The 23,484-nt window shown below is 45.3% G+C and overlaps 1 protein-coding gene across 1 annotated transcript; it reads right to left on the minus strand.

The window, feature by feature from the left end:
- Positions 1-203: 203 nt before the first annotated feature.
- Mcm10 (minichromosome maintenance 10 replication initiation factor) lies at positions 204-19,939 on the minus strand. Its single transcript, XM_028764901.1, has 19 exons — positions 19,872-19,939; positions 18,217-18,555; positions 17,083-17,187; positions 16,822-16,956; positions 16,125-16,359; positions 14,865-15,030; positions 13,944-14,111; positions 10,948-11,064; positions 10,560-10,756; positions 8,560-8,660; positions 7,727-7,837; positions 7,535-7,643; positions 6,504-6,735; positions 4,843-4,987; positions 3,959-4,071; positions 3,189-3,302; positions 2,244-2,389; positions 1,662-1,704; positions 204-1,033 (listed from the first exon to the last, which is right to left on the minus strand). Exons 1-19 carry the CDS (start codon positions 19,876-19,878, stop codon positions 950-952), a joined length of 2,667 nt encoding a protein of 888 aa, XP_028620734.1. The 5' UTR covers positions 19,879-19,939; the 3' UTR covers positions 204-949.
- Between the last annotated feature and the right edge of the window lie 3,545 nt (positions 19,940-23,484).

Consider the following 23,484-nt stretch of genomic DNA (forward strand, 5'->3'; position numbering starts at 1 on the left):
ACTCTCATGGGTCAAATACTGTTTGAAAAGTAGTCTGTCCAGCTAGCCTAATCTTGAGAACTAAATGTTTACTGGGATTAACTATGTATGTTTTGACTTTTAAGATTCTTGACACACATAATAATAAGTATACCTGTAACCCTACCCAAAGTCCTTGGGATTTTGTCTGTACATTTGGTTTCTGAGTCACGTTTTACAGCTTCTCAAGTTTTATAATCTGCTTTTATTAGGAGCATCAAACTTTATTTTAAATAAACCCACACTAAAGGTGACGAGAGCTTAGGCATTTCTGAGTCCCACAGCAGTGCAGGAGATAAACTTCCTTCTCTATATGAAGGCAATGTGTCACAAATTGGCTTGGTGACTTCATTTCAAAGAAAAGGCTGAAGCCACTGTACAACAGAAGGAAAGAACGTGGCATCCAATGTCAGCACATCCAGACTACACAAACAGCAGTGTCACTCATTATCAAGAACCCAAGTGTTGGGGTATTACAGACATGCAGCCTGGGCTTCATACTCCACATAAGGACGAGTGTGGAAGTGGGGAGGTAACCATGCCCACATAAGGACGAGTATGGAAGTGGGGAGGTAACCATGCCCACATAAGGACGAGGGTGGAAGTGGGGAGGTAACCATCCACCACCAGCTCTCTCGTCTCTCAGTGTCCACATTAACACTTGAAGAAGACCCAGAAGCAAAGCTCTTGAGTCACCTTCCAGTTCTGGGGCAACAATCTGTGTGGCAGCTGTATGGTAGGCATCTGGAACTCCAGGAAAGGCCGCAGTGCCCTGGTTCCTCATGTGTCATGTTCCCACGAAAGTGAGCAGGCACTGTGATTACCAAGCACTTCCTTCTCATGGTGTCAATCAGGAAAAAGGAACACGGAGCCAATCTCTTGCTTTTCAGAGCCACAGAAGTAAGGCCGGTTGGGAGATGTCTGAGGAGACTCATTTAAGGCTGTTCAGAAACTTGGCATGCTCTTCTCCTCGGGGCAACAGGGTTTCTCCTCCTATCTTTGGACCAGTCTTCTCCTAGAAAAAGGAGAGTGCACTAGTAAGAGACGGCTTATCTTTATTTTTCGGGGTCACCAACTTAATTATGAATTAGAATGGAGTAGTACCCAGCTAGGTAACATCTACAACGTTCTCAAGGCCATCTGTTACAGCTTTGTCACCAGGCTGGTGCTCTCAGGAGGTAGTGGGGTCTAGTGGGAGTTCTTAAATCACTGGGGAAGAGACCCTGAAGGAACAGAGGACTCAGGGATCTTTTTTTTTTTTTTGTATGAGATAAACAAACCTTTATCATCTTCTCCTTCCAAAGGTCCAAAACCAGACCAACCAAGCAGAAGCAGGAGAACTGTGAACCAAAGGAAATCTTCCCTCTTTTAAAGTTGATTTTTTTTAGATTTATTTATTTATTTATTTATTTATTTATTTATTTAATGTATTCACCATTGCTCTCTTCAGAGACACCAGAAGAGGGCACCTGACTCTACTGCAGATAGTTGTGAGCCACCATGTGGTAGCTGGGAATTGAACTTAGGACCTCTGGAAGAGCAGTCAGTGCTCTTAACCTCTGAGCCATCTCTCCAGCCCTTTTCAAGTTGATTATCTCAGGTAACTTTTGTTACAGTAATAAAAAACAGATCACCACACGCACCTTTAGCATTCCATCCCGTTCCCACTTGTAGAGGCCACAGTTACTGAAACAGAAAAATGGCTTAACTCAATAGTAAGAAATTAATGGCATGAAGACAATGGGGCCCGTGGGGTCACAGGGAAAAAGTTGTCCCTTCATCCAAGGAAGAGCTGTTTAAGGAGGTACCCATATTATCCACCTCATCTATGGTTATGCTCGAAGCTACAAAGAATAAGCAGTGGCTTAAGAAACGGCCTTCCATTGCTCGGTAACCTGGAGGCTTCAGATATGAAACTTCAGGTGATGGCACTAACTTCTGTCTACTGGAGGACAATGTCCTAGGTCAAGAATTGAGAATAGACAAGGCAGAGAAGTACCACCGGCCTGCTGCAAAGGGCCGGCTCCCCACCATGGGCTGCCCACACTGCTCACCCTGACACGTGCACACTTTTCAGCTGGGGAGGCTCTACCTCAAGGGTCTCAGCTAACGATTCCAACCCGAGGGCTATCAGGAGCTACAGGAGAGCTTGCGGATGATGATCTCATGCTCCAGGGACCACACAGGAAGTACCAGAGACAGAGAAGCCCACGGGATGTACATACCGGCAATGCTTATTTGGGAGCTTGTCCAGGGAGATAGTCCTGTTTCCACAAGGACATTTGAAAAACCTCTTCACGCCGTCATGCCAGTGGAGGTTATGCTGTTCGCTGACGCAGGTCTCCAGAGGCTTGAAGTGGGTGTAGGTGCACTGCATAGAGGAACACAGACCACATGCTGGGTGAGGGGCTTTGAAGGCGGGAAGAGAAACTGCTATCAGGGCCCTCCTCCTCTGTCACTGCTGGGACTTGATCACCTAATCTCTAATGATGCTTTTCTCTTCTGAGATGGGGCCCTGTAGTCAGGCTGGTCTTAAACTTGTACTCATGTACAGCTTCTTATCACTACCTCCCAAATGCTGGGATTGGAGGCACAAGTCACCACACCAGGCTCAAGTGGAGTTCTTGACTCTCTCTTATACTAATACCTATTTTCTAATGTCTGCCTATTTAAGTGGAAGCATATAATAACATTCATCGACACTAGATGTTAGGAAAGGTCAGCCTGATGGTACAAGCTCTATCCCAGTATTTGGGAGGCTCACACAGAAGGGTTGCAAGCTCAAGGACAGCTTTGGCCACATAATGAGTTTCAGGTCAGCCAGAGCCAATAGTGAGATTCAAAATAATTTTTCCTCCTTTAAAAAAAAATTTTGGTCAAAGTCCCAGAGATTGCAAACTCTGAACTATCAGTACAACTTGTCAGAACTCGACAAACTGCAGTAGGAGCACGGTGGTCCTACTGGTCACACAGCAGACTCTCCCTACACATACTCCACTGCACAGCTCTAGGTCCAGCAGGGAACCTGAACCTTGTCTATCTTGCACTATTTATTTTTAACTCTAAATGACATATTACAAGCTATGGCCCCACATCCCACAATTCCTCAGATCTTGCCAAGTTGCCAACAAGCGGGGCCCCGCCCACACGCCAGAGTCCCGCCCACGCACCGTCCTGCACGTCACCACGCGGCACTTCACTTCTCGGGTGGCTCTCATTTTTTCTTCTATCTGTTCTTTTTTCACCAGTGGCTCAAAATAGGAATTCTGTAGCTCAGCCTCGGCCTGAGTGACAAAACCCACAGGAGTAACTGCACCAAACCCAGTATACGCTCAGAATAATGACTGCCGTGATTTACTCAACCGTTATCAAAGCAGAGCGGAAGCGACAGGCAAATGTCGTAACCCTACATAGAGCAAACCAACTGAAAGCCAAAGATCATACATAATAAGTAAAAAACAAAACCACAAAAAACCAAAAACTTATAATAGAGAATAAATGAAGATAAAAAGACCTACAGGCGTTTGGTTCTTAAAAGAAGTTCAAATAAGTTCTTATCAACAGTGGCAGTAGGTTGAGTGCGTATAAAGCAGACAGCCAGTTCAACACACCGTTCTAACAGACTCCAGAGGGAAGTACACATAACCCCATGGATGACAGCCCTATAGGCTAGGTGCTGGTCACTCCAAATGTTCAGGGCACAAGAATGTCCCAAGCAACTAGAGCAGTAGGGATGGGGGCAGAGAGCTGTCTCTGAAGAGCCACGATACAGCTCTGGAGTTGGAGTAGTCACACAAAGTGAGTACACCCCCCACCCCCCCCTCAGTACTTCAAATCCTATACTACACAGGTACTTCCTCACTTGTGTAAGAGAACTGGATCCTCAGTTCTCCTAGAGCTTTGTTTCGAAGGTCACGGGCCTGACCCCCCGGGCGCTCACCTCCTTCAGGATGTCTGTGTGCTTGGACTTTGCCTTTAGAATTTTCTGAAATTCCTCTGACTCTAAGTAGGCAAGCTGCTCTCTTCTTTTTTTCCTGGCAGGCTCCAGCTCATCTGTAGAGGAACAACACAAGACTATTTATTACTGAGACGATAGGGAGATAGAGGTGTGTGTGTGCGTGTGTGTGTGTGTGTAGAGAGAGAGGGAGAGAGAGAGCGCAAGAGTGCTTCACCCTCAACTCTCTCCCTGTCACCAGGCTCTTCAACCTTGATATCAGGACCCCAGCTGTGACTGGCAGGGTGGCCTCAGTGTACAGAAAGTGGGTATGATGGTCTACGATCCCATTATTAGCAAAAGTAAGGCAGGAGAATTGCCAAGTTTGAAGACATCCTTGGCTACAGAATGAGACTTTGTTCAAATAAACAGCATCGAAAAATTAAGCAGAGCTTAAGAAGCCTAGTCTGAGGTGGAGTGCTTGACAAGAAGAGACACTCTTTTCTTCTGATTACAGTGACAGAAGAACAAAAATTTGACTTACAAACCCGTTTTAAATGATGTTTAGTCATTCCTATGCTTCAAAAAGCAAAAACACCAAATACCTTTCAAAAACCTTATGTTATTATAAAAATGCATATCCTTTTCCCACCTGCTCAGACTGTACATAATCCCATTCCAAGTTGTGTGATTATACGGGAGTGACTGGATGAGCCAGGCAGGTGATACGTGACCGTTACCCAGCCCTCAGGACTCTGGAGCAAGAAGACAGAGCTGGAGCGAGGCAGCTTGGAGTATTTAGAGACCCAACACTTGACGTTGGAGGACTAGCTGTGGTCAGAGTTCTCTAAACAGCATCTGTCCCCCATATGATGACGAAGCCACAATACCTTCAGCAGATACCGTGTTGCTGTTGTCCACGCGCTCCTTCACTTCCAGCACACCTTGGGCATCCATTTGCTTCCTTACAATATTGTTTGGATCCATTTTTGTAAGGATCTGGCCTTTTGCCCTTAATTTGGCAATAGCAGCTAACTAGAAACAAATACACACACACGCATTGGGACATGGCAGGCACCCAGGGCTCCACAGGCCTTGGTTCTCGAACAGAAACTGGGCTGTGAGACGGATGGCCCAGTGGGCCTGAGTTCTATCCTGGCCGGAGAGAACCTATTCCTGCAAGTTGCCTGCCTGCCACAGGTTCATGTACACACACAGACGAAAGACTGCACTAAAGTTCATGGGACAAAAGTAAGTCTATAAATGATGTTTCAGAGAAATATGCACTATGAAATGGCAGAAGTTTGTTCAGGGCCCTTTTGGAAATTGTCAGAAAGTCTATCCAAATCTCAGGCCAAAAAAATTCATTTAGCAACTTTTAAAATCAAATGTTCTAACAATACAATTCAGAGATATACTAATTTTGATACTTCCATACTGAGGAAAAATAGGAGGGAAATATTAAATGTCTTTGCTTGCTATAATTAAGCCATTATGTTTAATTTCTATACTTAAATCATCTGTAAGAGTAGAAAATTAAGCCGGGCGGTGGTGGCGCATGCCTTTAATCCCAGCACTTGGGAGGCAGAGGCAGGCGAATTTCTGAGTTCGAGGCCAGCCTGGTCTACAGAGTGAGTTCCAGGACAGCCAGGGCTACACAGAGAAACCCTGTCTCGAAAAACCAAAAAAAAAAAAAAAAAAAAAAAAAAAAGAGTAGAAAATTGAGCCTATACCAAAACCCCTGCAGACTATAATATAAAACAGCGTGGAACTTGAGCCAAGGCAGCAGACAGTGCTCGTTGATGCTGTGTGCTGTGACAGAATGTCCAGGGGACACAGTGTGTGTGTGGTAAGGTCAGAAGCAGGCCTGTAGCGAAGTCTCTTCATCAGCATGGGTCAGGGTTACACAAATAGCCTGACACCATTAACACTGCACTTACTTTGATTTTATTTAGGATTGGTTAACAGCTGCCCAGTGACTCTTTCCTGGCCAGTAGTATAGTTTTAAATACCATCTCCTCACAGAATGCAAAGCCAAGCAGTGAAAACAGAAGCCAGCAAGAATCATAAATAAATAAATCCTTAAATTTTTTTAAACAAAAGACTTGGGTGTGTATAGTATATGTGAATGCTTGTATACATGTATATAAATCAACAGTGTCTTTTTTCCTTTACCACTTATTTGTTTGTCTGTATGTGTGCCATGTGTGTACAGGTGCCTGAAGGCCAGAGTTACATGCTATATGAGTTGCCTGATGCAGGTGCTATGAACCTAGCCTGGGTCCTCTATAAGACCACCCAAATGCTTTAACCAGTGGCCAATCTCTCCAGCCCCATCTTATCCTGAGATAAGACCTTTCCCTGAGCCCAGAACTCACCACTTGGCCAGAATGGCTGGCTATCATGGATCCATTTGCCCTCCTCCACCCCATGCCCGCCCCTAGGGTCACATGCAGCCACCATGCCTGGCTTTTTACTTGCATGCTAGGGATCCAAACTCAGATCCGCAAGCACAGTAAGTACTTCACTGGTTGCCGGACATACCAGTTACCTTTTTAGCTTCTGCTGCTGCACTCAGTTTTGGTCTCGGTGGTGGTGGTGATTCATCAAAGAAGAGAACATCGTCTCCTGCTGAGATGCCTCTGCCCAGCTTAGGCATCTGTGGGGCTGTGGTTCCTTCTAACCTGGGGAACTCAGCCCCAGTCCGAGGAGACTGGGCAGTAGCCTGTCGAGAGGAAGCCGGCACTGCTGGGCTCTGGACCTCACTTGAGCTTTGGAGGAATCTTAAACGGAATATGGAGTGACTCTGAATGAATGGGTTGGCTCCATGGCCCAGCGGTACATCATCTATTTGTTTAGCATGCCCTAGGCTCCTCGTCACAACCAAAACCCAAGATAAATAACATAAATAAATATATACCCAAGGCTCAAAAGACTTAGAATTCAAACTAGACCAGGAGACCTTAGATATGGTAGAGAGGACAATTAGTTGTTGGTAAACCATTTCCTTTCTTTGGCAAATAATTCAAATCAGCAACTAAGAAGACCAGCTTTTGCCTAATCGAGTATGCTGTGGATGTTAACTGATGACTGTTTTACCAACTAACTCGGCAGGAGATGCTGTCAACAGCACACATCTAAAATTATAATGCAGAGGCATCTGTGTGTAGACATGTGCTACCCTGCTTGAGTTTCAAAAGATTACATTTATGTATGCATGTGTGCCTACCACAGCGTACACATAGGAGGCCAGAGGACAACTTGTGGGAGTTGGTTCTGTCCTTTTACTATGTTGGCTTGGGGAAGGAAGCCAGATTATATGGCTTGGCAGCAGTCATGTTCATCCTCTGAGCCATCTTGCCAGTCCCATGCCCAACACCTTTGAAATAACAAAGTCTGTGGCTTCACTTCAGAACTGCTGCACCCAAATTTCTCATTTTGTAGATAAACTATTGATCTCAGAAAGCCTCTCCACAGTCTCTTTCCTCCTTTCCAGGGCTGCAGTAACTAATAGCCAATACCAGCAGGCTCTGGGAGCAGGAGCATTAGTCAGAGGCAGGGAGCTGAACCTGCCTCTCTTACCGTTTCTGTATTTCCTCTGATCTCCTCTTCCGCATTTCCAGCATCTGTTGTTTCTGCTGCTTCAAGAGGGCCGATGCCGAGATGGACTGGATGGCGGGTTTGATGCTCCCTAAAACACAGACCACACATTGAGGGGTTGAGCAGTCTGGGGAGTATGGGCGTACACACCATAATCACATATGCTGACTGTACCTGAAGACTTGGCTCTGGCTAGATGCTTTTGTAAGTTTCTGGCTCCAAATGTGGGCAGGGCCATCAATTCCCTGAACTCCTCAGAGCAAGACAAGCTCTTCTGGGGAATTCCTGAAACACCGAAGACATTAATTTTAGAGGATTCAAAATGCAAATGGTTTGATATCACGTGAGACCACTTTTTGAAATCTAGAGTCATAACTTAGTAACCTGTTAGTGAATAAGATAGACAAAAAAAAAAAAAAAAGAAAAGAAAACGAAGAAAAAAAACTTTAAATAGGGCATCAGATCCCATTACAGATGGCTGTGAGCCACCATGTGGTAGGTGAAAATTCAACTCAGGACCTCTGGAAACAGTCAGTGCTCTTAACCACTGAGCTATCTTTCCAGCCAATGCAGAACTTAAAGGTCAGACTAGTAGGACAGCAAGGTCATCAGACACTAAACCCCTAAGAACTGTGGGACCCACGGACATGCTATTTCTAGAATATGAATGAGTAAGAGATCATGCAGGTTCCTGGTCACTCTTAGGACCAAAAGTAAGGGTGGGCTGGCACTGTCTAACCTAGGCCTATTTTAACAAAAGGTAACTGATAAGATCAGCCGGGAACCTGGTACTAACTCTGGATATTGAGAGGCTGACCCCGTAAGATCAAGCTGAAGATTTTCCTTACTGCTTGGTCACCAAGCTCTCTCCTTTAGCCTACGCCACATCATCCTCTAAACCGAGGTGATGCGTGGCTTCATCACTGAAGAGTCTGAGCAAGCCCTAACCATTCTCAGTCCCAGATGCTGCATCACTGGAGACAGAGGACGGGTGAGGAGAGACTTACCCAGCTTCTGTTTTGTTTCCTGGATGATGGCGTTGGTGCCCCTCACAACCAGATTGGTCAGCGTGGTTTGAACCTTCTTCTTAGGAGCAATGGCTGCTGCCCTAGAGCCAAAGCAGAAAGTGACTGAGCTACAACGCCGTCCAAAACAAAATATGAGGATTCCCAATGCATCTGTTACCAATGGTCCAAGTTCCTCAAGCCCCACGCACGCAGGCTTGGCTTTGCCAGCCCTCCAGCTTGGTAGCCCAGGAGTTCGGGTTTATACACCCAACCACAGATGAAGAGAGCCTACAGATTAGCTTGAGGCTTTGCCAAAGGGCCAGAAACATCAAAAAATACACCAATACTGTGATACAGAAGCCTAAGAATTCGTCTTAAAATAATTAACGATTGTTAATATTTAGTATGTTACAGTTATAGGTCCTTTTAAAATGTTATTAAAAGCTGGGCAGAATGGCACATGCACGTTATCCCAGTACTAGGGAGATAGAGGGAGGAGAAGGAGTTCAAGGCCAGGCTTGAGTGTACACTCAGTTCAAGCTAGCCTGGGCTGTATGAAATCTTGTCTCAAAAAATTAAAAAACCACAATGTTCTTAGAAATATCATTAGCTGCCGGGCGGTGGTGGCGCACGCCTTTAATCCCAGCACTTGGGGAGGCAGAGACAGGTGGATTTCTGAGTTTGAGAGTTCGAGGTTAGCCTGGTCTACAGAGTGAGTTCCAGGACAGCCAGGGCTACACAGAGAAACCCTGTCTCAAAAAAAACCAAACAAACAAACAAAAAAAAGAAAAAAAAAGAAACATCATTAGCATTTACCCATATGGAATATGGTAAATAACCATATAATGGATATCCTATAGCTACTAAAAATAATGATTAAAGAGCCATTACTTAATATAAAGTAGAAGTCTTTTTGCCTAATTCCATAAGATCAGAAAATCTTTTTTTTTCCTTATAGCTCAATTCCTTTATACGTGTTCTGACCTGTCATATGCTCAGATGCCATCCTTATGGTAAGATGAGAAGGCTACACATCACCCTTAGACAGTCTAGAATCATGGTAAAGGGCCATGATCACCTGTCATATGGCATGGTGCTGCAGGACATGTGAGCCACATCACACGTGTTCATGAAGTCAGAGGCGGTTTCTAAGAGGTCTGCAACCTCCCTCTATAACAGTAACAACAACAACAAAACAACAAAGAATAATAATAGCGACTCATGAAAGTCACCACTCTTTTGTTTTGACACAGGAACTTATGTACCCTTTGCCGGCCTGGAATGTTGCCTTGGCTGGCACGACTCCTGATTCTGCTGTCTTCACCTCTTGGTTTTTCTCTGTTAGAACATGGTTTTTTTATTCATTGAATCTTTTATGTGTAGATGCATGTGTCTGAGAGTAGGTTTGTGCACACTGACCCAGAGAGGTCACAAAAGAGCATCAGACCTCCTGAAGCTGGAGCTACAGCGGTCTGGTCATCTGACATGGGCACTGAAAAACAAACTTGGTTCTGAGTTCGAGGCCAGCCTGGTCTACAGAGTGAGTTCCAGGACAGCCAGAGCTACAAAGAGAAACCCTGTCTCAAAAAAAAACCAAAGCAAACCAAAAAAAAAAAAAAGAAAAAAAAGAAAAACAAACTCGGGTCCTCTGGCGAACAGTGTGCACTCTTAACTGCTGAGCCATCTCTTCAGACTGTTCTCTCCATTTGTGAGGCTGGCTATGGACTCATGTTCTTTCTGTCCCACGAGCTGGGATTGCACACAGAGACATCACATCTGGCTAAATGTAAAGCATGGGCTCTATGTTCAGATCACATGACTCCTGTCCATACAATGTCTCCCTAGGAATAGAGATGTCCTTGACCACTCTGGCTTTAGCTATTAAGAACGACGCTCATGTAAGCATCCTAGGACAGTCACAGGATAGTCCACTGCCAGCTTCCTCTTAGGAGAGAAGCAAAATGCTTCCTTCCCAAGAGCAGCCCCGAGAAGTGCCTTACATGGATGCTGCGAAGGACTCGGAAGAAACCCCGCCGTAGTAGAAACCATCCTGACACAGCCGCTCCTTCAGGCTGGTGCTTCTGCGGAACTTCTTCGGAATCCGTCCCCCGGAGAAAGTGGACTGCAGATCGGAGCGCTTTGCGCTAAGCTTCTTGTACTGGGCTTGGATGTGATACTGGCAGTATTCACAGTCACGCTGCAGGGAGAAGCACCCGGTGAGGGTCCAGTCAGCAGTGACACCCATCTCTCATAGCCTCACAACACTATGTGCTCGCTGAGTCCCTGTGACCTCCAGTGCTCCCATTTGCTCATGGCCACCACAGCCCCTAAAGTCGATCCCTCATGATTAACTGTTCATAGGCAAATACTAAAGGACTTGAGACCCACCAAGTTGACTGTCTGTGTACACGGCTCTCCATTCTTCTTCTTGGCTTTACAGTTTCCCAGGTCCATAGCTTCTCCCATAATTAAGACTTTTTGAGGATGATCAATAGATAAGCATACCTGTGAGAGAGAGAGGGAGCTTACGTAAGTGCTAAGGGCCTTCATCCTGAGAACGGGGGAGGTATGTCTGCAGCTGGCTTTAGAGGCATCTCTGAAGCCAGTGCTCTATACAGTTGCAGACTAGGCAATGCAGAAGACTCAATCTCCGCTCCCTTTTCTGTAACCATTTTTCCTTCCTCTTGGTTGTCAGAATCCTGACTGTCCAGGCTGGCCAAGTGCTCAGCCTCAGACAATGGATGCAGCCCTGTTTTCCCAGTATTTCTTACGGCTCACAATGGTCATGTAAGGCTTGGCAAATTAGCCTGAACAGGAATTGATAGGGAAGTTCTTGATTTCCTACTAAAAAGAGACAGGCTGGCTCCCCTTCATCTGAAGGCCGCCAGTGGTGATAAGAGGGAGGGGGGCAGTCTCAATGACCTTGGCTGACTCAGTTCTCCTCCCTGCTGCAAATTCTCAGGCAGGCCTACCTACCAAGAATACAGGCTGAGATAAGAACTGTCCTCAAGTGCCTGGGCTCTGTTCTTGCTTCCAGAACAGGGCATCCTGTCTCTACTTGGAAGTCACAGGTCCCAGTGGTTGCTAGGTAACAGAATCCAGATCAGAATGCTTTCAAATCTCCCAGCCAGCCTCTGTGCAAACTTGGCCACAGGTAAGCCTCCATCTACACTGGACAGTTCTCCCGAGCCTAGAGGGATGAGCCCACAGAGCAGCTGATCGGTAGCAGAGTTGTTCTGCCGAACTGCATTCACACCCGGGTAGCTGAGTTAGTGCAAGACCTCCCTCCAGATCTAGGAATTTCAGCAGAAAATACCAAGCTGTTTAGAGCCTCCCAACCCAAGATCAATAACCAATGAGTAGATTCTCCTCCCAGGGTAGGGAGATACAGTATTCTGCTTCAGAGTATCATTTTGTGTCTAAGAGGGAAAGGCAGAAACTCACTGTATGCTTTGACTAAAAATTGTCCCATAGGTTCATGTATTTGAATATTTGGTACCCGGTTGGCTGGACCTTGTTGGAAGAGGTGTATCACTGGGGGTGGGCTTCCAGGTTTCAAAAGTCCACAACTGGACCTAGTTTCTCTCTCTCTGCCTCAAATTTATTGATCAGGATGTAAGCTCTTAGCTACCACTATAGTGCCATGCCTGCCTGTCTGCTGCCAGGCTCCCCACCAATGATGATCACGGACTCACCCTCTGAAACTGTAAGGCTTTCCTTTATAAGTTGTGGTGGTCATGGCGTCTCTTCACAGGGATAAAATGGTAACTAAGACACTGACAGAGATATGGCGTCACAGACATCACTAAGTTGCCTGTTTCTAGTTTTTTTGTTTTTGTGAGGGAGGAGAGGCCAGGGTCTTACTGTATACTAGAGGATAGCCCAATTGCATCACATAGCCCAGACTGGCCCAAAACTCGTGACCTCCCCCATACCTATCATAATACTAGCCTGGATTTAGAAGAAAATTGGCAGGATGGCTCAGTGGGTAAAGGTCCTTGCTAACAATCCTGAGTTCAATTCTAGGAACTCACCTGGTGGAAGGTGAGAACCCATTCTGCAAGTTGTCCTCTGGTCTCCACATGTATGCTAACACCCATGCTCCCCACCTCCAGCCCACAGTAAACTAATAGAGGCAGAAAGCTAAAAGAGAAAACAGGAAGAAAAGGAAAAACAGTTGGGAACAGTAACTTATACCTATAATCCTAGAACCTGGGAGGCAGAGATAGGAGGCCTTCTGCTAGTTCAAGGCCAGCACAGGTCACAGACAGACACAAACAGACACAGACACAGACACACACACTTATTTTGGTTTTATGAGACAGGATCTGACGTTGGAGCCCAGACTGGCCTTGAAGTAATGGCAATCCTCCCGCCTTTGCCTTTGGATCACTGGGATTACAGGTGTGAATGACCATGCCCATTTAAATCCTACTGTTTGTTTAAAAGAAACTGTATAGAAGGGTTTTTTGTTGTTGTTGTTGTGTTGTTATGAATGATCAAATACACACCCAACCAACAAATGAAGACTTTTGCTCTTCTCTACTGAAAATAAAGCCCTTGTTGGGACAGAGCAGAAAAATTATCCATTGCAATCTACACTGGTGAGCAACTCACTAGGAAGGAAAAGTAACACAAAACTCTCATGCAGACTGGGAGGATGAAGATTTGCTTCGACTCGAAGTGCCAGCCAGGCATTCATTCAGCTGCATCACACTGATCTCTTGATACAACCATGGACATTTATGAAGGGACCTAAGGAGACCTGAGTTGGAGCATTCAGTAAAGTTGAGCTGGCGAGATAGCCCAGTAGGTACAAATGCTCGAAGCTGCAGCCTCTAGTTCAATCCCCAGACCCACAAAGGTAGGGAAGTGACTCCATAAAGTTGTTCTTTCACCTCCACACGTGTCAATGTGTGTGTGTTCTCTTTGATAATAAATAAAATAGCAGTGATAATAAGAGTTCAGTAAACTCTGGGAACTGGGACACTAACTTAAAACCATTTAGAATAAGTAAATTCACAGAATATTGGTAGACAATGAGCCAACACACGAAGAGCCAGAATAATGGAGGGAGAATCAGGTAAAGCGCAGAGAAAGATTAACACAGATGTTTCTGATAAAAAAGTAACTGTAGATGGGTGGCGGTGGCGCATGCCTTTAATCCCAGCACTTGGGAGGCAGAGGCAGGTGGATTTGTGAGTTCAAGGCCAGCCTGGTCTACAAGAGTGAGTTCCAGGACAGCCAGGGCTATACAGAGAAACCCTGTCTCGAAAACAAAACAAAACAAAACAAAACAAAACAAAACAAAACAAAACAAAACAAAACAAAAAGTAACTGTAGAAATCACCAGCCAAGCAGTCCAAACTGAGTTCAAGTCTCACCTCTGGCGAGCCATCTTTGGGCTTCATGGGATTTGCATTGAGCAGACCTATGACGGTCCCTTGCTCTGTCTTCCAGAGATCTTTGTGAACGTCTCCAAACAAGAACAAGGACACACACTGGGTCAGGTCATGAAGGTCGTTCAGTTTCCAGATGCTAAACGTTTTCCCCTGGAGTGAATAGAGTTCCTTTCAGTCCCGTTTGAACCCTGGCTTACAGTGTCTCCATGGAATGGTTCAGGTGTCTTATTGTGGAAAAATATCTGAATATAATTCACCTTAAATAAATGGCTGTCAGCAGGCTTTCAAATTATATATTAATTCTTTCTTTGGGCTTTAGCGTTTATTACCTGCCTCAGAAGGCAGGGAGGCCACAAGCAAACTTAGTAGAGTGTGTAACTATGCAGGTAGCCCAGCACTGCCACTCAGTGTCACAGGTACATGATTGTGTGCAACAACTTCCCACTACCACCCTAGTATGAGACAAGAAGCAGCTACAGCATCATCATTTATAACCTAATCATAGGACTAGAAGCAGGGGACTATTAAATAGCTATCTCAGTGTACACCTTACTGACTTGGCCACTGAACTCAATCCCTTAAGCTCACAGGGATCTCTGGGATCTGTGAACTCAGCCTGATTACTCGGCCTTCTCCACAGAAGAGATGACAATATCTCAGAGACCAACACAGGTGTCCCCTGAACAGTGAGAACTGAAATGCAGTCAGAACGACTGGACAATACGCAGCTCCACTGTCTCTAAGCTGAGCGTTCTTTGCAGACAGTAGTACTCTTGAACCAACCCAAAGACGAGTGCCCACTAGAAGTTATTTCAAAAGAAGGGCTGACAGGTGCCAGATGAAGACCCTGGGAGCCCTTTAGCCGGGGCAGGCCCAGCTCAGGAAATCAGTAAAGCAGCTTACACTGTTAGCGCTCTGTGAAGTGACCTTCCTCAGTATAACCCCAAATGTCACCCAGTCTGTTTCTTCCAGGTTTTCAGTTGCCACCTTCTCCTTGATCTGAGACAGTCTGATCAGTTTCCGGCCTGTCATCTTCCTGTTCATCTCTGTGGAGGAGACTCGAGGTCGCCTGGGTCAAGAAGCCAGTGATTGCTAGATCATTATTCTGCTAACAGCTTACCAGGTGGTTAGGGGAACATTACAGGCAGCTACCTTTCCAGTGTCTCGGGATACTTCTATATAATATGGACAGCACACATTTATTTTTAGTTAGTTAGTTTTGGTTTCTTGGGACAGGATCTCACTGTGTAGTCCAGACTGGCCTGGAACTCATAATCTTCCTGCCTTAGTAAACATTTTTTTTTCTCCTTAAAGTAGATTAAGAAATAATTTTAAAGTGAGGATTACTTTTCTTTGGACATAGATTTACCTATAGAGTTTATCTACAGAGTTTATAATCTTTTGTAGTCTTATTGCGAATATAACAAGGTATTGCTATTCTGTACTTATTTTTTGCTTTTGAGACTGTGGTTAATGTTAAAGCTCAGGCTGGCCACAGAGTTATGCAGGCTAGCCTTAGTTCCCAATCCTCTTTCTTCAGCTTTCTGCACGTGGGAATTAAAGACTGTATATACTTCAACTGTATACATTTAAAAATTGTCTGTCGGGCAGTGGTGGCGCACGCCTTTAATCCCAGCACTTTGGGAGGCAGAGTTCAGGCGGATTTCTGATTTCGAGGCCAGCCTGGTCTACAGAGTGAGTTCCAGGACAGCCAGAGCCAGGACTACACAGAGAAACCCTGTCTCAAAAAACAAAAAAAAAATTGCTTAGAATCCTAACTCTGCACACAATATAAACTAAACTGAACCTATACAAAGCTGGGAAGTTTTATAATGAAATCTGTATCACTATGTAGACCAGGCTGGCCTTGAACTCACAAAGCTTCTCCTGCTTCTGGGTTCAGATTGCTGGGATTGAAGGTGTGCACCACCATTAGCATTGTGTAGACAAATCTTCCTTAAAAGACAGTGCTGCCCACTGCACTAAGATCCCTCAGTCAAGAGCTGCTGCTGATACACACACAGACACACACACACACACACACACACACACACAGACACACACACGCAGACACACACACTCTAGAAGATCCACCTTCTGATAATAGTAAGAGCCGTCTAGCAGGACAGATAAAGGGGTCACAAAGGGATGTTAGTTACTGACCTGAGGCGTAGGCCTGAGAAGGCTTCCACAGAGACCTGAGGAACCTGTGGGGGCCGTCCCCCAGAACTCCCAGGGGTTGCCGTGCTTTGATTTCTAGTCATCCCACAGCGTTTGTTTGCAGGAACAGTTTGAGGAGAGGGTACGCTTGTCGACCTTGAAGAGGAGCTTTTAGGCTCAAGAAAACTGGAAGTAGCCTGTAGTGGTTGTGAGGGTGTACTTGTCCTTGACGATGACTCTAGAAAATCAGCATGAGAAGTGGAGAGACTGACTGAGAGGCATAAGACCTGCTTACGGTATTCTTCTTGTAATTGACACCTAGGACACTATTTTGTTGCTATTTTGAGACTAGGTCTCACTTGTAACTCAGGCTGGCCTACAACGTAGGTCTCTCCAAATGCTAGATGTAAATGCGTCTATCCAGGCCTCAGGTAATCAAATCTTGCCAGAGAACAAGACCACTCTGTGAAAATCATCCAGGTCTCTGCAATGCTGTCTAGTAGACCTTTGTGTGGCAATGGCTGGGCAGCTCACAAATGCTTGTGACTCCAGTCCCCAGGGATCCCACCCTTCTGTAAGCATCTGCATACACACAAGCTCATTTGCCTGCAACCCTCTCTCACAAACCACACACACAGTAGAATGATCCATTTTCCACAGAGCCGAGCAGCGAGATCCAGCCGGGCCTTGAGTACCACACCTGCAGGAGTCTTCGGCATCCGAGCTACCCGCTTGGCTCTGGGTAAAGCAGGGACATCAAGCTCTGCAGAAAAGCACGCCGACTCTTGAATTCTCCGGATTTTCTTCTCCTTTAGCAAGGGCTGCAGAGATGGACCTTTGTGATTGAAAATGAAAGAAATTAGGAATGCTACAGTTTTGGCAGGAGCTGGGTGGAAATATTAACGCTATTGTTTCTTGGTAACAAAAACGCATATGACTGCTACAATTACAGTCCCATTACCAGGTGGTTCCTGCAAAGGGGATCTACTCGGAGGCTGTCTGATTGAGGCAGCTCTTAGCTGCTCCTGTAAGGATTTTATTTGCTCTTGCATCTTTTTTAATTCATCTACAAAAGAAAAGAAAAGTATATTAGGAATCAGATCGGATGGCGTGCTGCACCCACCACAAACACTGGCGGTATTTCTGTTATCCCCACCCAAGACCTTGAGATTCACAATACAATCCCATAGTAACTATTATACTTCAGAGAAGTTCCTTAAAAAAACCTTTTTATTGCTAGCAATCGAGCCTTTTGACAATTGAGCTAGCCATGAGCCATGACTATCGGGGCAATTCCAGCACCCAGGAGGCTGAGGGGTAGAGAGAGGGAGATGACGTTTGCCTAAGCCGTGTAATAAGACCCTGTGTCAGAAAGACAAAAACCCCAAACAAAATCCCCAAAGAGGAATTCGCACAAGTGTTACAGACGACAAGCAATCATAAATTGAAATCCTATAACTAGTACGACCAGTGCTGGCTTCTGTATTAGATATATGAGAAGGGGCCAGGACCAACAGAGGGGGCATGCTTCAAAGCGGCAGTCCAGGAATTTTCAACCAGACTGTGTGGTAGCTTTGTAGCCTTGTCTCTGGTCCCCATGTACATAAATCCTGAAGTATACATGTTGCAGGAGGCACAAACAGCATCAGAGCCGTTTTGTGGACGATCACGTCTAGCTGGCTGACAAGGATGTAAGGAGGACCCTGGACGCTGCAATGCTGACTTTAAACGCAAGGCCATCCACCCCCTCATTCAAGGTCAGCCATCTGTGTGCATGCACACAAAGGGCTTTGCTGTCGGTATTCCTTGATTGCGCCTGCCTATTTTTTTTGAGGTGGGGTCTCTTACTGAGTTCATGGATTCTGCTAGGTTGGCTCTGAGCCCCAGGGACCTATCTGTCCCCAACTTCTCACACTGGGGCTCTGGACTTGGATCCCTCTTACTAAGTCATCTTTCTATCCTTTTTGCAAAATAAACTCACCCACTGGTCACCGCCATTGTATCTGCAGTTATTTTAATGAAAACTGTCAAACTTGGGGTCACCCACTGTCTCATGAGTAAATTGGAGAAAGCAAGCCACCACGACCGAGGTTACCTTGCAGCTCCTGATTGGTTTTCTCTTGGCTGGGAGTAGGAGCAGGAGCAGGGGGGACGCTGTTTTCAACCTGTGATGTAGGAACTTCATCATCTGTTAAGTCCTCCACATCGCCAAAGAGAGCGGCTAAACCTTCCTCCTGGTTTCCGGTCTTTCCTTCTTCTCCACTGTTAGCTTCTTCTGTGTAAGATTCACCATCACCATCAGCATCAAAAAGCTCATCAAATTCATCAGGGTCGCCATCTTCCAGAGACAAGAACTTATTCTCTTCTGAACTACAAGGCAAGGCTGCCTCGTTCTCCAGCAGAGATGTCAGTAGACACAAGTTGTCTTCCTCCACTAGAAGAAATGGGATCGTAAGCCTTCCCCAGGCAGTGTTGGAGACAAGCACACAGCGCTCTGACAGGGCAACTGAGAGGAGCCTCCAGATCTGCCACTCTGCCTGCTGCTCTTGACCTACTTTCCTGTCCGAGTGCTTCTCAGAAGGCACTGAGGAGAGTGAAGAGCACGCAAGGCCAGGCACTAGGCTAGATTTTTTTTCACAACACTGCTTTAATGAGCTACCATCCTATGATACCAAGTTTCATGAGATTTGACCAGTAAGGAATAATTGAAAAACGCTTAAATATAGATATAGACTTTGCCTACTGTTTCACTTTTAGTTATTTTTATTTTATTTATACTTTGTTTATACTTAAGAGTCAGGGTTTCTCTGTTTTAGCTTTGGCTGACCTGGAACTCAATCTGTAGACCAGGCTGGACTTAAACTCAGAGATCCTCCTGCCTCTGCCTCCCTAGTCCTGGGATTAAAGGCAGGTTCCACACAGCCTAGCCAATTGTTATTTTTAAATGGAGAAAGATATATAAATATTCATCACCCAGAATTAGCTATCATTAACATTTCTGTCAGATTTGCTTTTATTTGACCTTTAATCATGAATCAACATTTTATTTATTTATTTTTTTGAATTAACATTTTATTTCACTGGTAATTTCATGTTAAAGATAAAATTAACCCAAATCAGAACATACAGTTTTTTCTTTTCTGAGACAAGATCTCATATAGCCCAGTACTTTGTAGCCAAACTCAGAGATTTACCTGCCTCTGACTCCTGAGTGTTGAGATTAAAGGGCAAAACCATCACACCCAACACAGTGTTATTAATTTCAATGTTTGCCTTTAGTTTTCTTGAAAAGGACAAAGTCTAATAAACCCAGGTCAAAAAGTAATAGTTTCTGGCAATGAGCTCAATTACGTAATCAAAGACAACAACCCTACTGGCCCTCCCAGTGCAGTCCACTGGTTCAGGGCCTGTAGAATCAGCACAAACACTCTGCGTTGCTCCAAATGAGCTTTGCTCATCAGAGCAGTATTTTTTTCACTGGGATTTTTTCTTTGCACAAATCCCGAAAAACCAAGCAGAATTCCAAAGAAAGGACTATCAGAATTTAAAATGGATCTAGACTAAAACCATTTCAAAAGATTTCCACATGCAAAGTAACCCTGAAGTCAGACTGCTCAGTCAATTCCTTGGTCTGACAGTTGGACAAAAGTTATTAAGCAGCCCTGACTCCCTGATAATTTTGTGGTAGAATGAAGGATGAAATGGAAGTTTTCCTAAAACCAAAGAGAAATCCATAAAACTAGGTCTTACCATCCATGTTGTCATGAGAATAGTTGAGATGAGCAAGGGAAAAAGGAGGATCAGGTAGGCGGCCCAGGAGATACAGCCCAGGAGATACGCAATGGAGATTCTTGGCTGCATAAAAATCAGCATTAGGGAAGTCACTCTCGACTCTTCTCACAAGGCACATCCAACGAATCCACATCCCAGCAATTCTGTGACACTAACCTTAGGATTCACCCACACCTGGCACTTCTCCTCTCCTCTCTCATTACCAACAGCTCAGAAGCATCCCCGCCTCGCACATAAGCAGAGCTTTTCTCCCGCCTCGCACATAAGCAGAGCTTTTCTATGTGGCTTCAAATTGTGGTTAGAGACCAAGCAACAGTGCAGTGTAGGGTGTGAGGTAGACTACAGACTCGGTGTGAACAAGAACTATTCAGGCTGGGGTAAGATTTAGAGTTATTTTCCTGTTTTGTTATGAAGCACCTGAGGCCTACTTTATCCATTTAAGTGTGAGATACACAGCTCTACCCTGAGTTAGGAGTTTACTTCCACACTAGTTAGCAGAGCATAGAGGACCGGAACAGATAACACTGAAGCTGGGTGTAGTATCAAATGCCTTTAGTTGCAGTACTGGGGGAGGCGGAAGCAGGAACCCTGGCCATTCTGTCAAACAGTGAACTATGAGAGAGGCTGGGGTGGGGCAGGGGCGGGGCAGAAGGCCTTTAACCTCAAGTATAGTTTGCTCCCTGGATTGTTCTTGGACTTGATTTCCAGGCTCCCGCGACAAATATTTGAATTCAATTTATAAGACATGTTTGCTCTTGTTGGATGTGGGAAGACAGCTATACAACCCAATCTGGTGAAAGGGCAGGCTGACCGCTGTCTTCCGTGTACCCTGAATCTGGATATGCCCTTCTGCCTTGCTTTATTGTTTGCTCAGATATAAACTATACAGTGTGTGCCAAGCAAGTGTGCTTAAACTGTTCTGGAAACGGGTTGTTCTATTAATATTTAGTATGTGCTTACTGTATACTTACTTACATGTTTTCCTAAACTCAGACAATTGTTTGAATCATTGCTTTACAAGCACAGTGAAACTGAAGTGAAGTTGTTAAAGGCACACGCCACCATCGCCCTGCTAAATATGGTACTTTTTCTTCACTCACCCAACAACAGTAATTGTTATCTGCTGGGGCATTCCCAACTGGAAGCTTCTGAGAGTTAGGAGCAAACGGTCTGGGCTCATTCCTACCAGTATCTTACCCTAGTTCCCCAAATAAAACCAGTATGCCCTTCTGGTCCTGACATCCAGGGACATCCTAAAAGTACAACAATTCCAACCTACAAAACATGGAGTACATTTTCCACTTTTCTCCAGCCTCACAGCTAATACCCTAATTAAGTCACCATTAGCTTTAAGCTGTCCTTTGCTTATCCCTCTTACCCCACAGTTCATTCATTCTCTGAGACAGGATCTTCCCGTGTAGTTCTGGCTGGCCCCAAAATCACAGAGCTCACCTTGACTCTCTGTCCCCCAAATGCTGCTACCACGCCTAGCCATTCTGTCAGTGATATTTAGGTTCATAAATCACGCCATGGAGTTCTTTCAGTTGAAACATTCTGATACGTTCCAACTATCCTTAGAACACCACTCACAAAGCCTAGTGAAGTAATGGGTGCCGCCTTCTTTGTTTCTATTTTCTCATCTTTTCTGTGTTTCTAATCTTCCTGATAGATTAGCTTGCTTTCAGCCTCTTGAACTGCTTCCGGTTTCCACACTTTGTCTAGAAAGCTCTTCTGGAGTTCTTTCTCATCTCCAGTTAGGTAATTTCTGAACCTTTGTAGTCACCATACCCTGAAGGTCCCCTCTAGAACCCCCTCTGCCCTACTAACTGCACATTTGTCCACTATTGTGTGCTTGTTATCTGGACCCTCTTGGAGTGGAAGCGTCAGAAGGGTAGGGCAGATACTACGTGTCTCAGTAGGAGCCCCGTATAAAGGGTATGCATAATAGGGGTCAGGGAGGGAGGAGTCAGTGAGACGGCATTTTAAAAGGCTGTTTAGGTGGGCAACTCTAACTGCATTCAGTGGGTTATTTAAACAAAATAAAAAAGACATGAAAGTAGCAGGGTACATACGGTGAAGGGGTTCAGAGAAAAGGAAGGCTGTTAAGAGAAGAACGGTGCTCAATCTAACCAAAATTGCCATATTTACATGTGCATACATGAAGCTGCCAGAGATTTTCTTTCAAAAAACAGAAATAAAAGGGCGCTTTTAACAGAAAAAACAAATCAAAACAGGCTCCTTAAGCACCCGAGCCCACAGTCTTCCAGGCCCCGGAGCCTTGCCCGTTCCAGCCTCAGTCCTCTGCTCCGCCCGATCCGGATCTCGGCGTCTCTCACCCTCAGAGGTTCGCGCCTCTCTCCCTCAGATCCCAGTCCCTGCGCCGACACCCAGAGTCCCCGACACACGCAAAGCCCACGATGCTCACCTAAGACCGAGTCCTCTTCTCGGGCCACACCGGAGCCCGCCAAAAATTAAAGTTGGGCTCCGCCCATCTCTGACGTCGACGCGTTCGTCTGTGGAGAACGCTCTGATTGGCTACACCGGAACTCTCGGCCCACACAGATCCTTGCCAGGGGCGGGAAGCACCGCCTCTCAGTGGAGCAATCTGATTGGTGTAGGCTATCAGACGCCATCTTTGTTATGGGCCTAGAACTTCCGGTTGGTGAAGCTCGGATTCCTGTAACTAAAATAGAGGGCCTGGCGCCCTCTAGTGGTGAGGAGTTCAAGCATTCTTACCTACTCCTGAGCTCCAGCCCATCTCCGTAAGCGGAGGGTAAGGACTAAAGAAGCCTCAATTTGTTCTCACAGGTTTCCCTGATGTAAATAAGTAAGCCTGTCGAAATCCGAACCAGTTTTGCTAATCTCTTGTCCAGTTTAGATATTATGATTTAACTTAAGTATAGAGAGACGAAAGTTTCTACTTTTTACTGTCTGATTTACAGGAACTGACATTTCTTCAGATTTTGTTTCTCCACCTGTAAACGAAGAAAAGGCTAGACGATATTTTTGGATTCCGAAACCAATATTCATAGAATAGTGCAGATTCGGGGAACTAGATTATGTGTCAGCGTTGAGAATAATTCATCAGATCATTCTTTAGTAAAAAACTTTATTTACGGATGTTTGCATAGTACTAAAACCATTTTCCTTTTTTTTCCATGTTTTTCTTTTTTCTTTTTTCAAGACAGAGTTTCTCTGTGTAGCCCTGGCTCTCCTGGAACTCACTCTGTAGACCAGGCTGGCCTCGAACTAAGAAATCCACTTGCCTCTGCTTCCTAAATGCTGGGATTAAAGGCGTGTGCCACCACTGCCCGGCCCTAATAAACCATTTTCCAAATGGAGAATATTTAGCCTCCAAAATTCCAAAGACTTCCATGCATAGTTTTGTTGATGCTTTGAGATAGGATCTCTCCATGTAGCTCTGGCCTTTAATTTTCTACGTAGATAGGGTGAGCCTTAAACTCACAGATTCTGCTTCCCATGTGGTGGGATTAGAGTGCCTGCCTGGATTGTAAACAGTATGTAGCAGGACCTGGAGTGTCCTGGGGTTTCTCCTCCCTCCTTTCCTTCT

The sequence above is a fragment of the Grammomys surdaster genome, unplaced genomic scaffold (assembly GCF_004785775.1).
Source record: "Grammomys surdaster isolate TR1022 unplaced genomic scaffold, NIH_TR_1.0 146, whole genome shotgun sequence".
NCBI lineage: Eukaryota > Metazoa > Chordata > Mammalia > Rodentia > Muridae > Grammomys > Grammomys surdaster.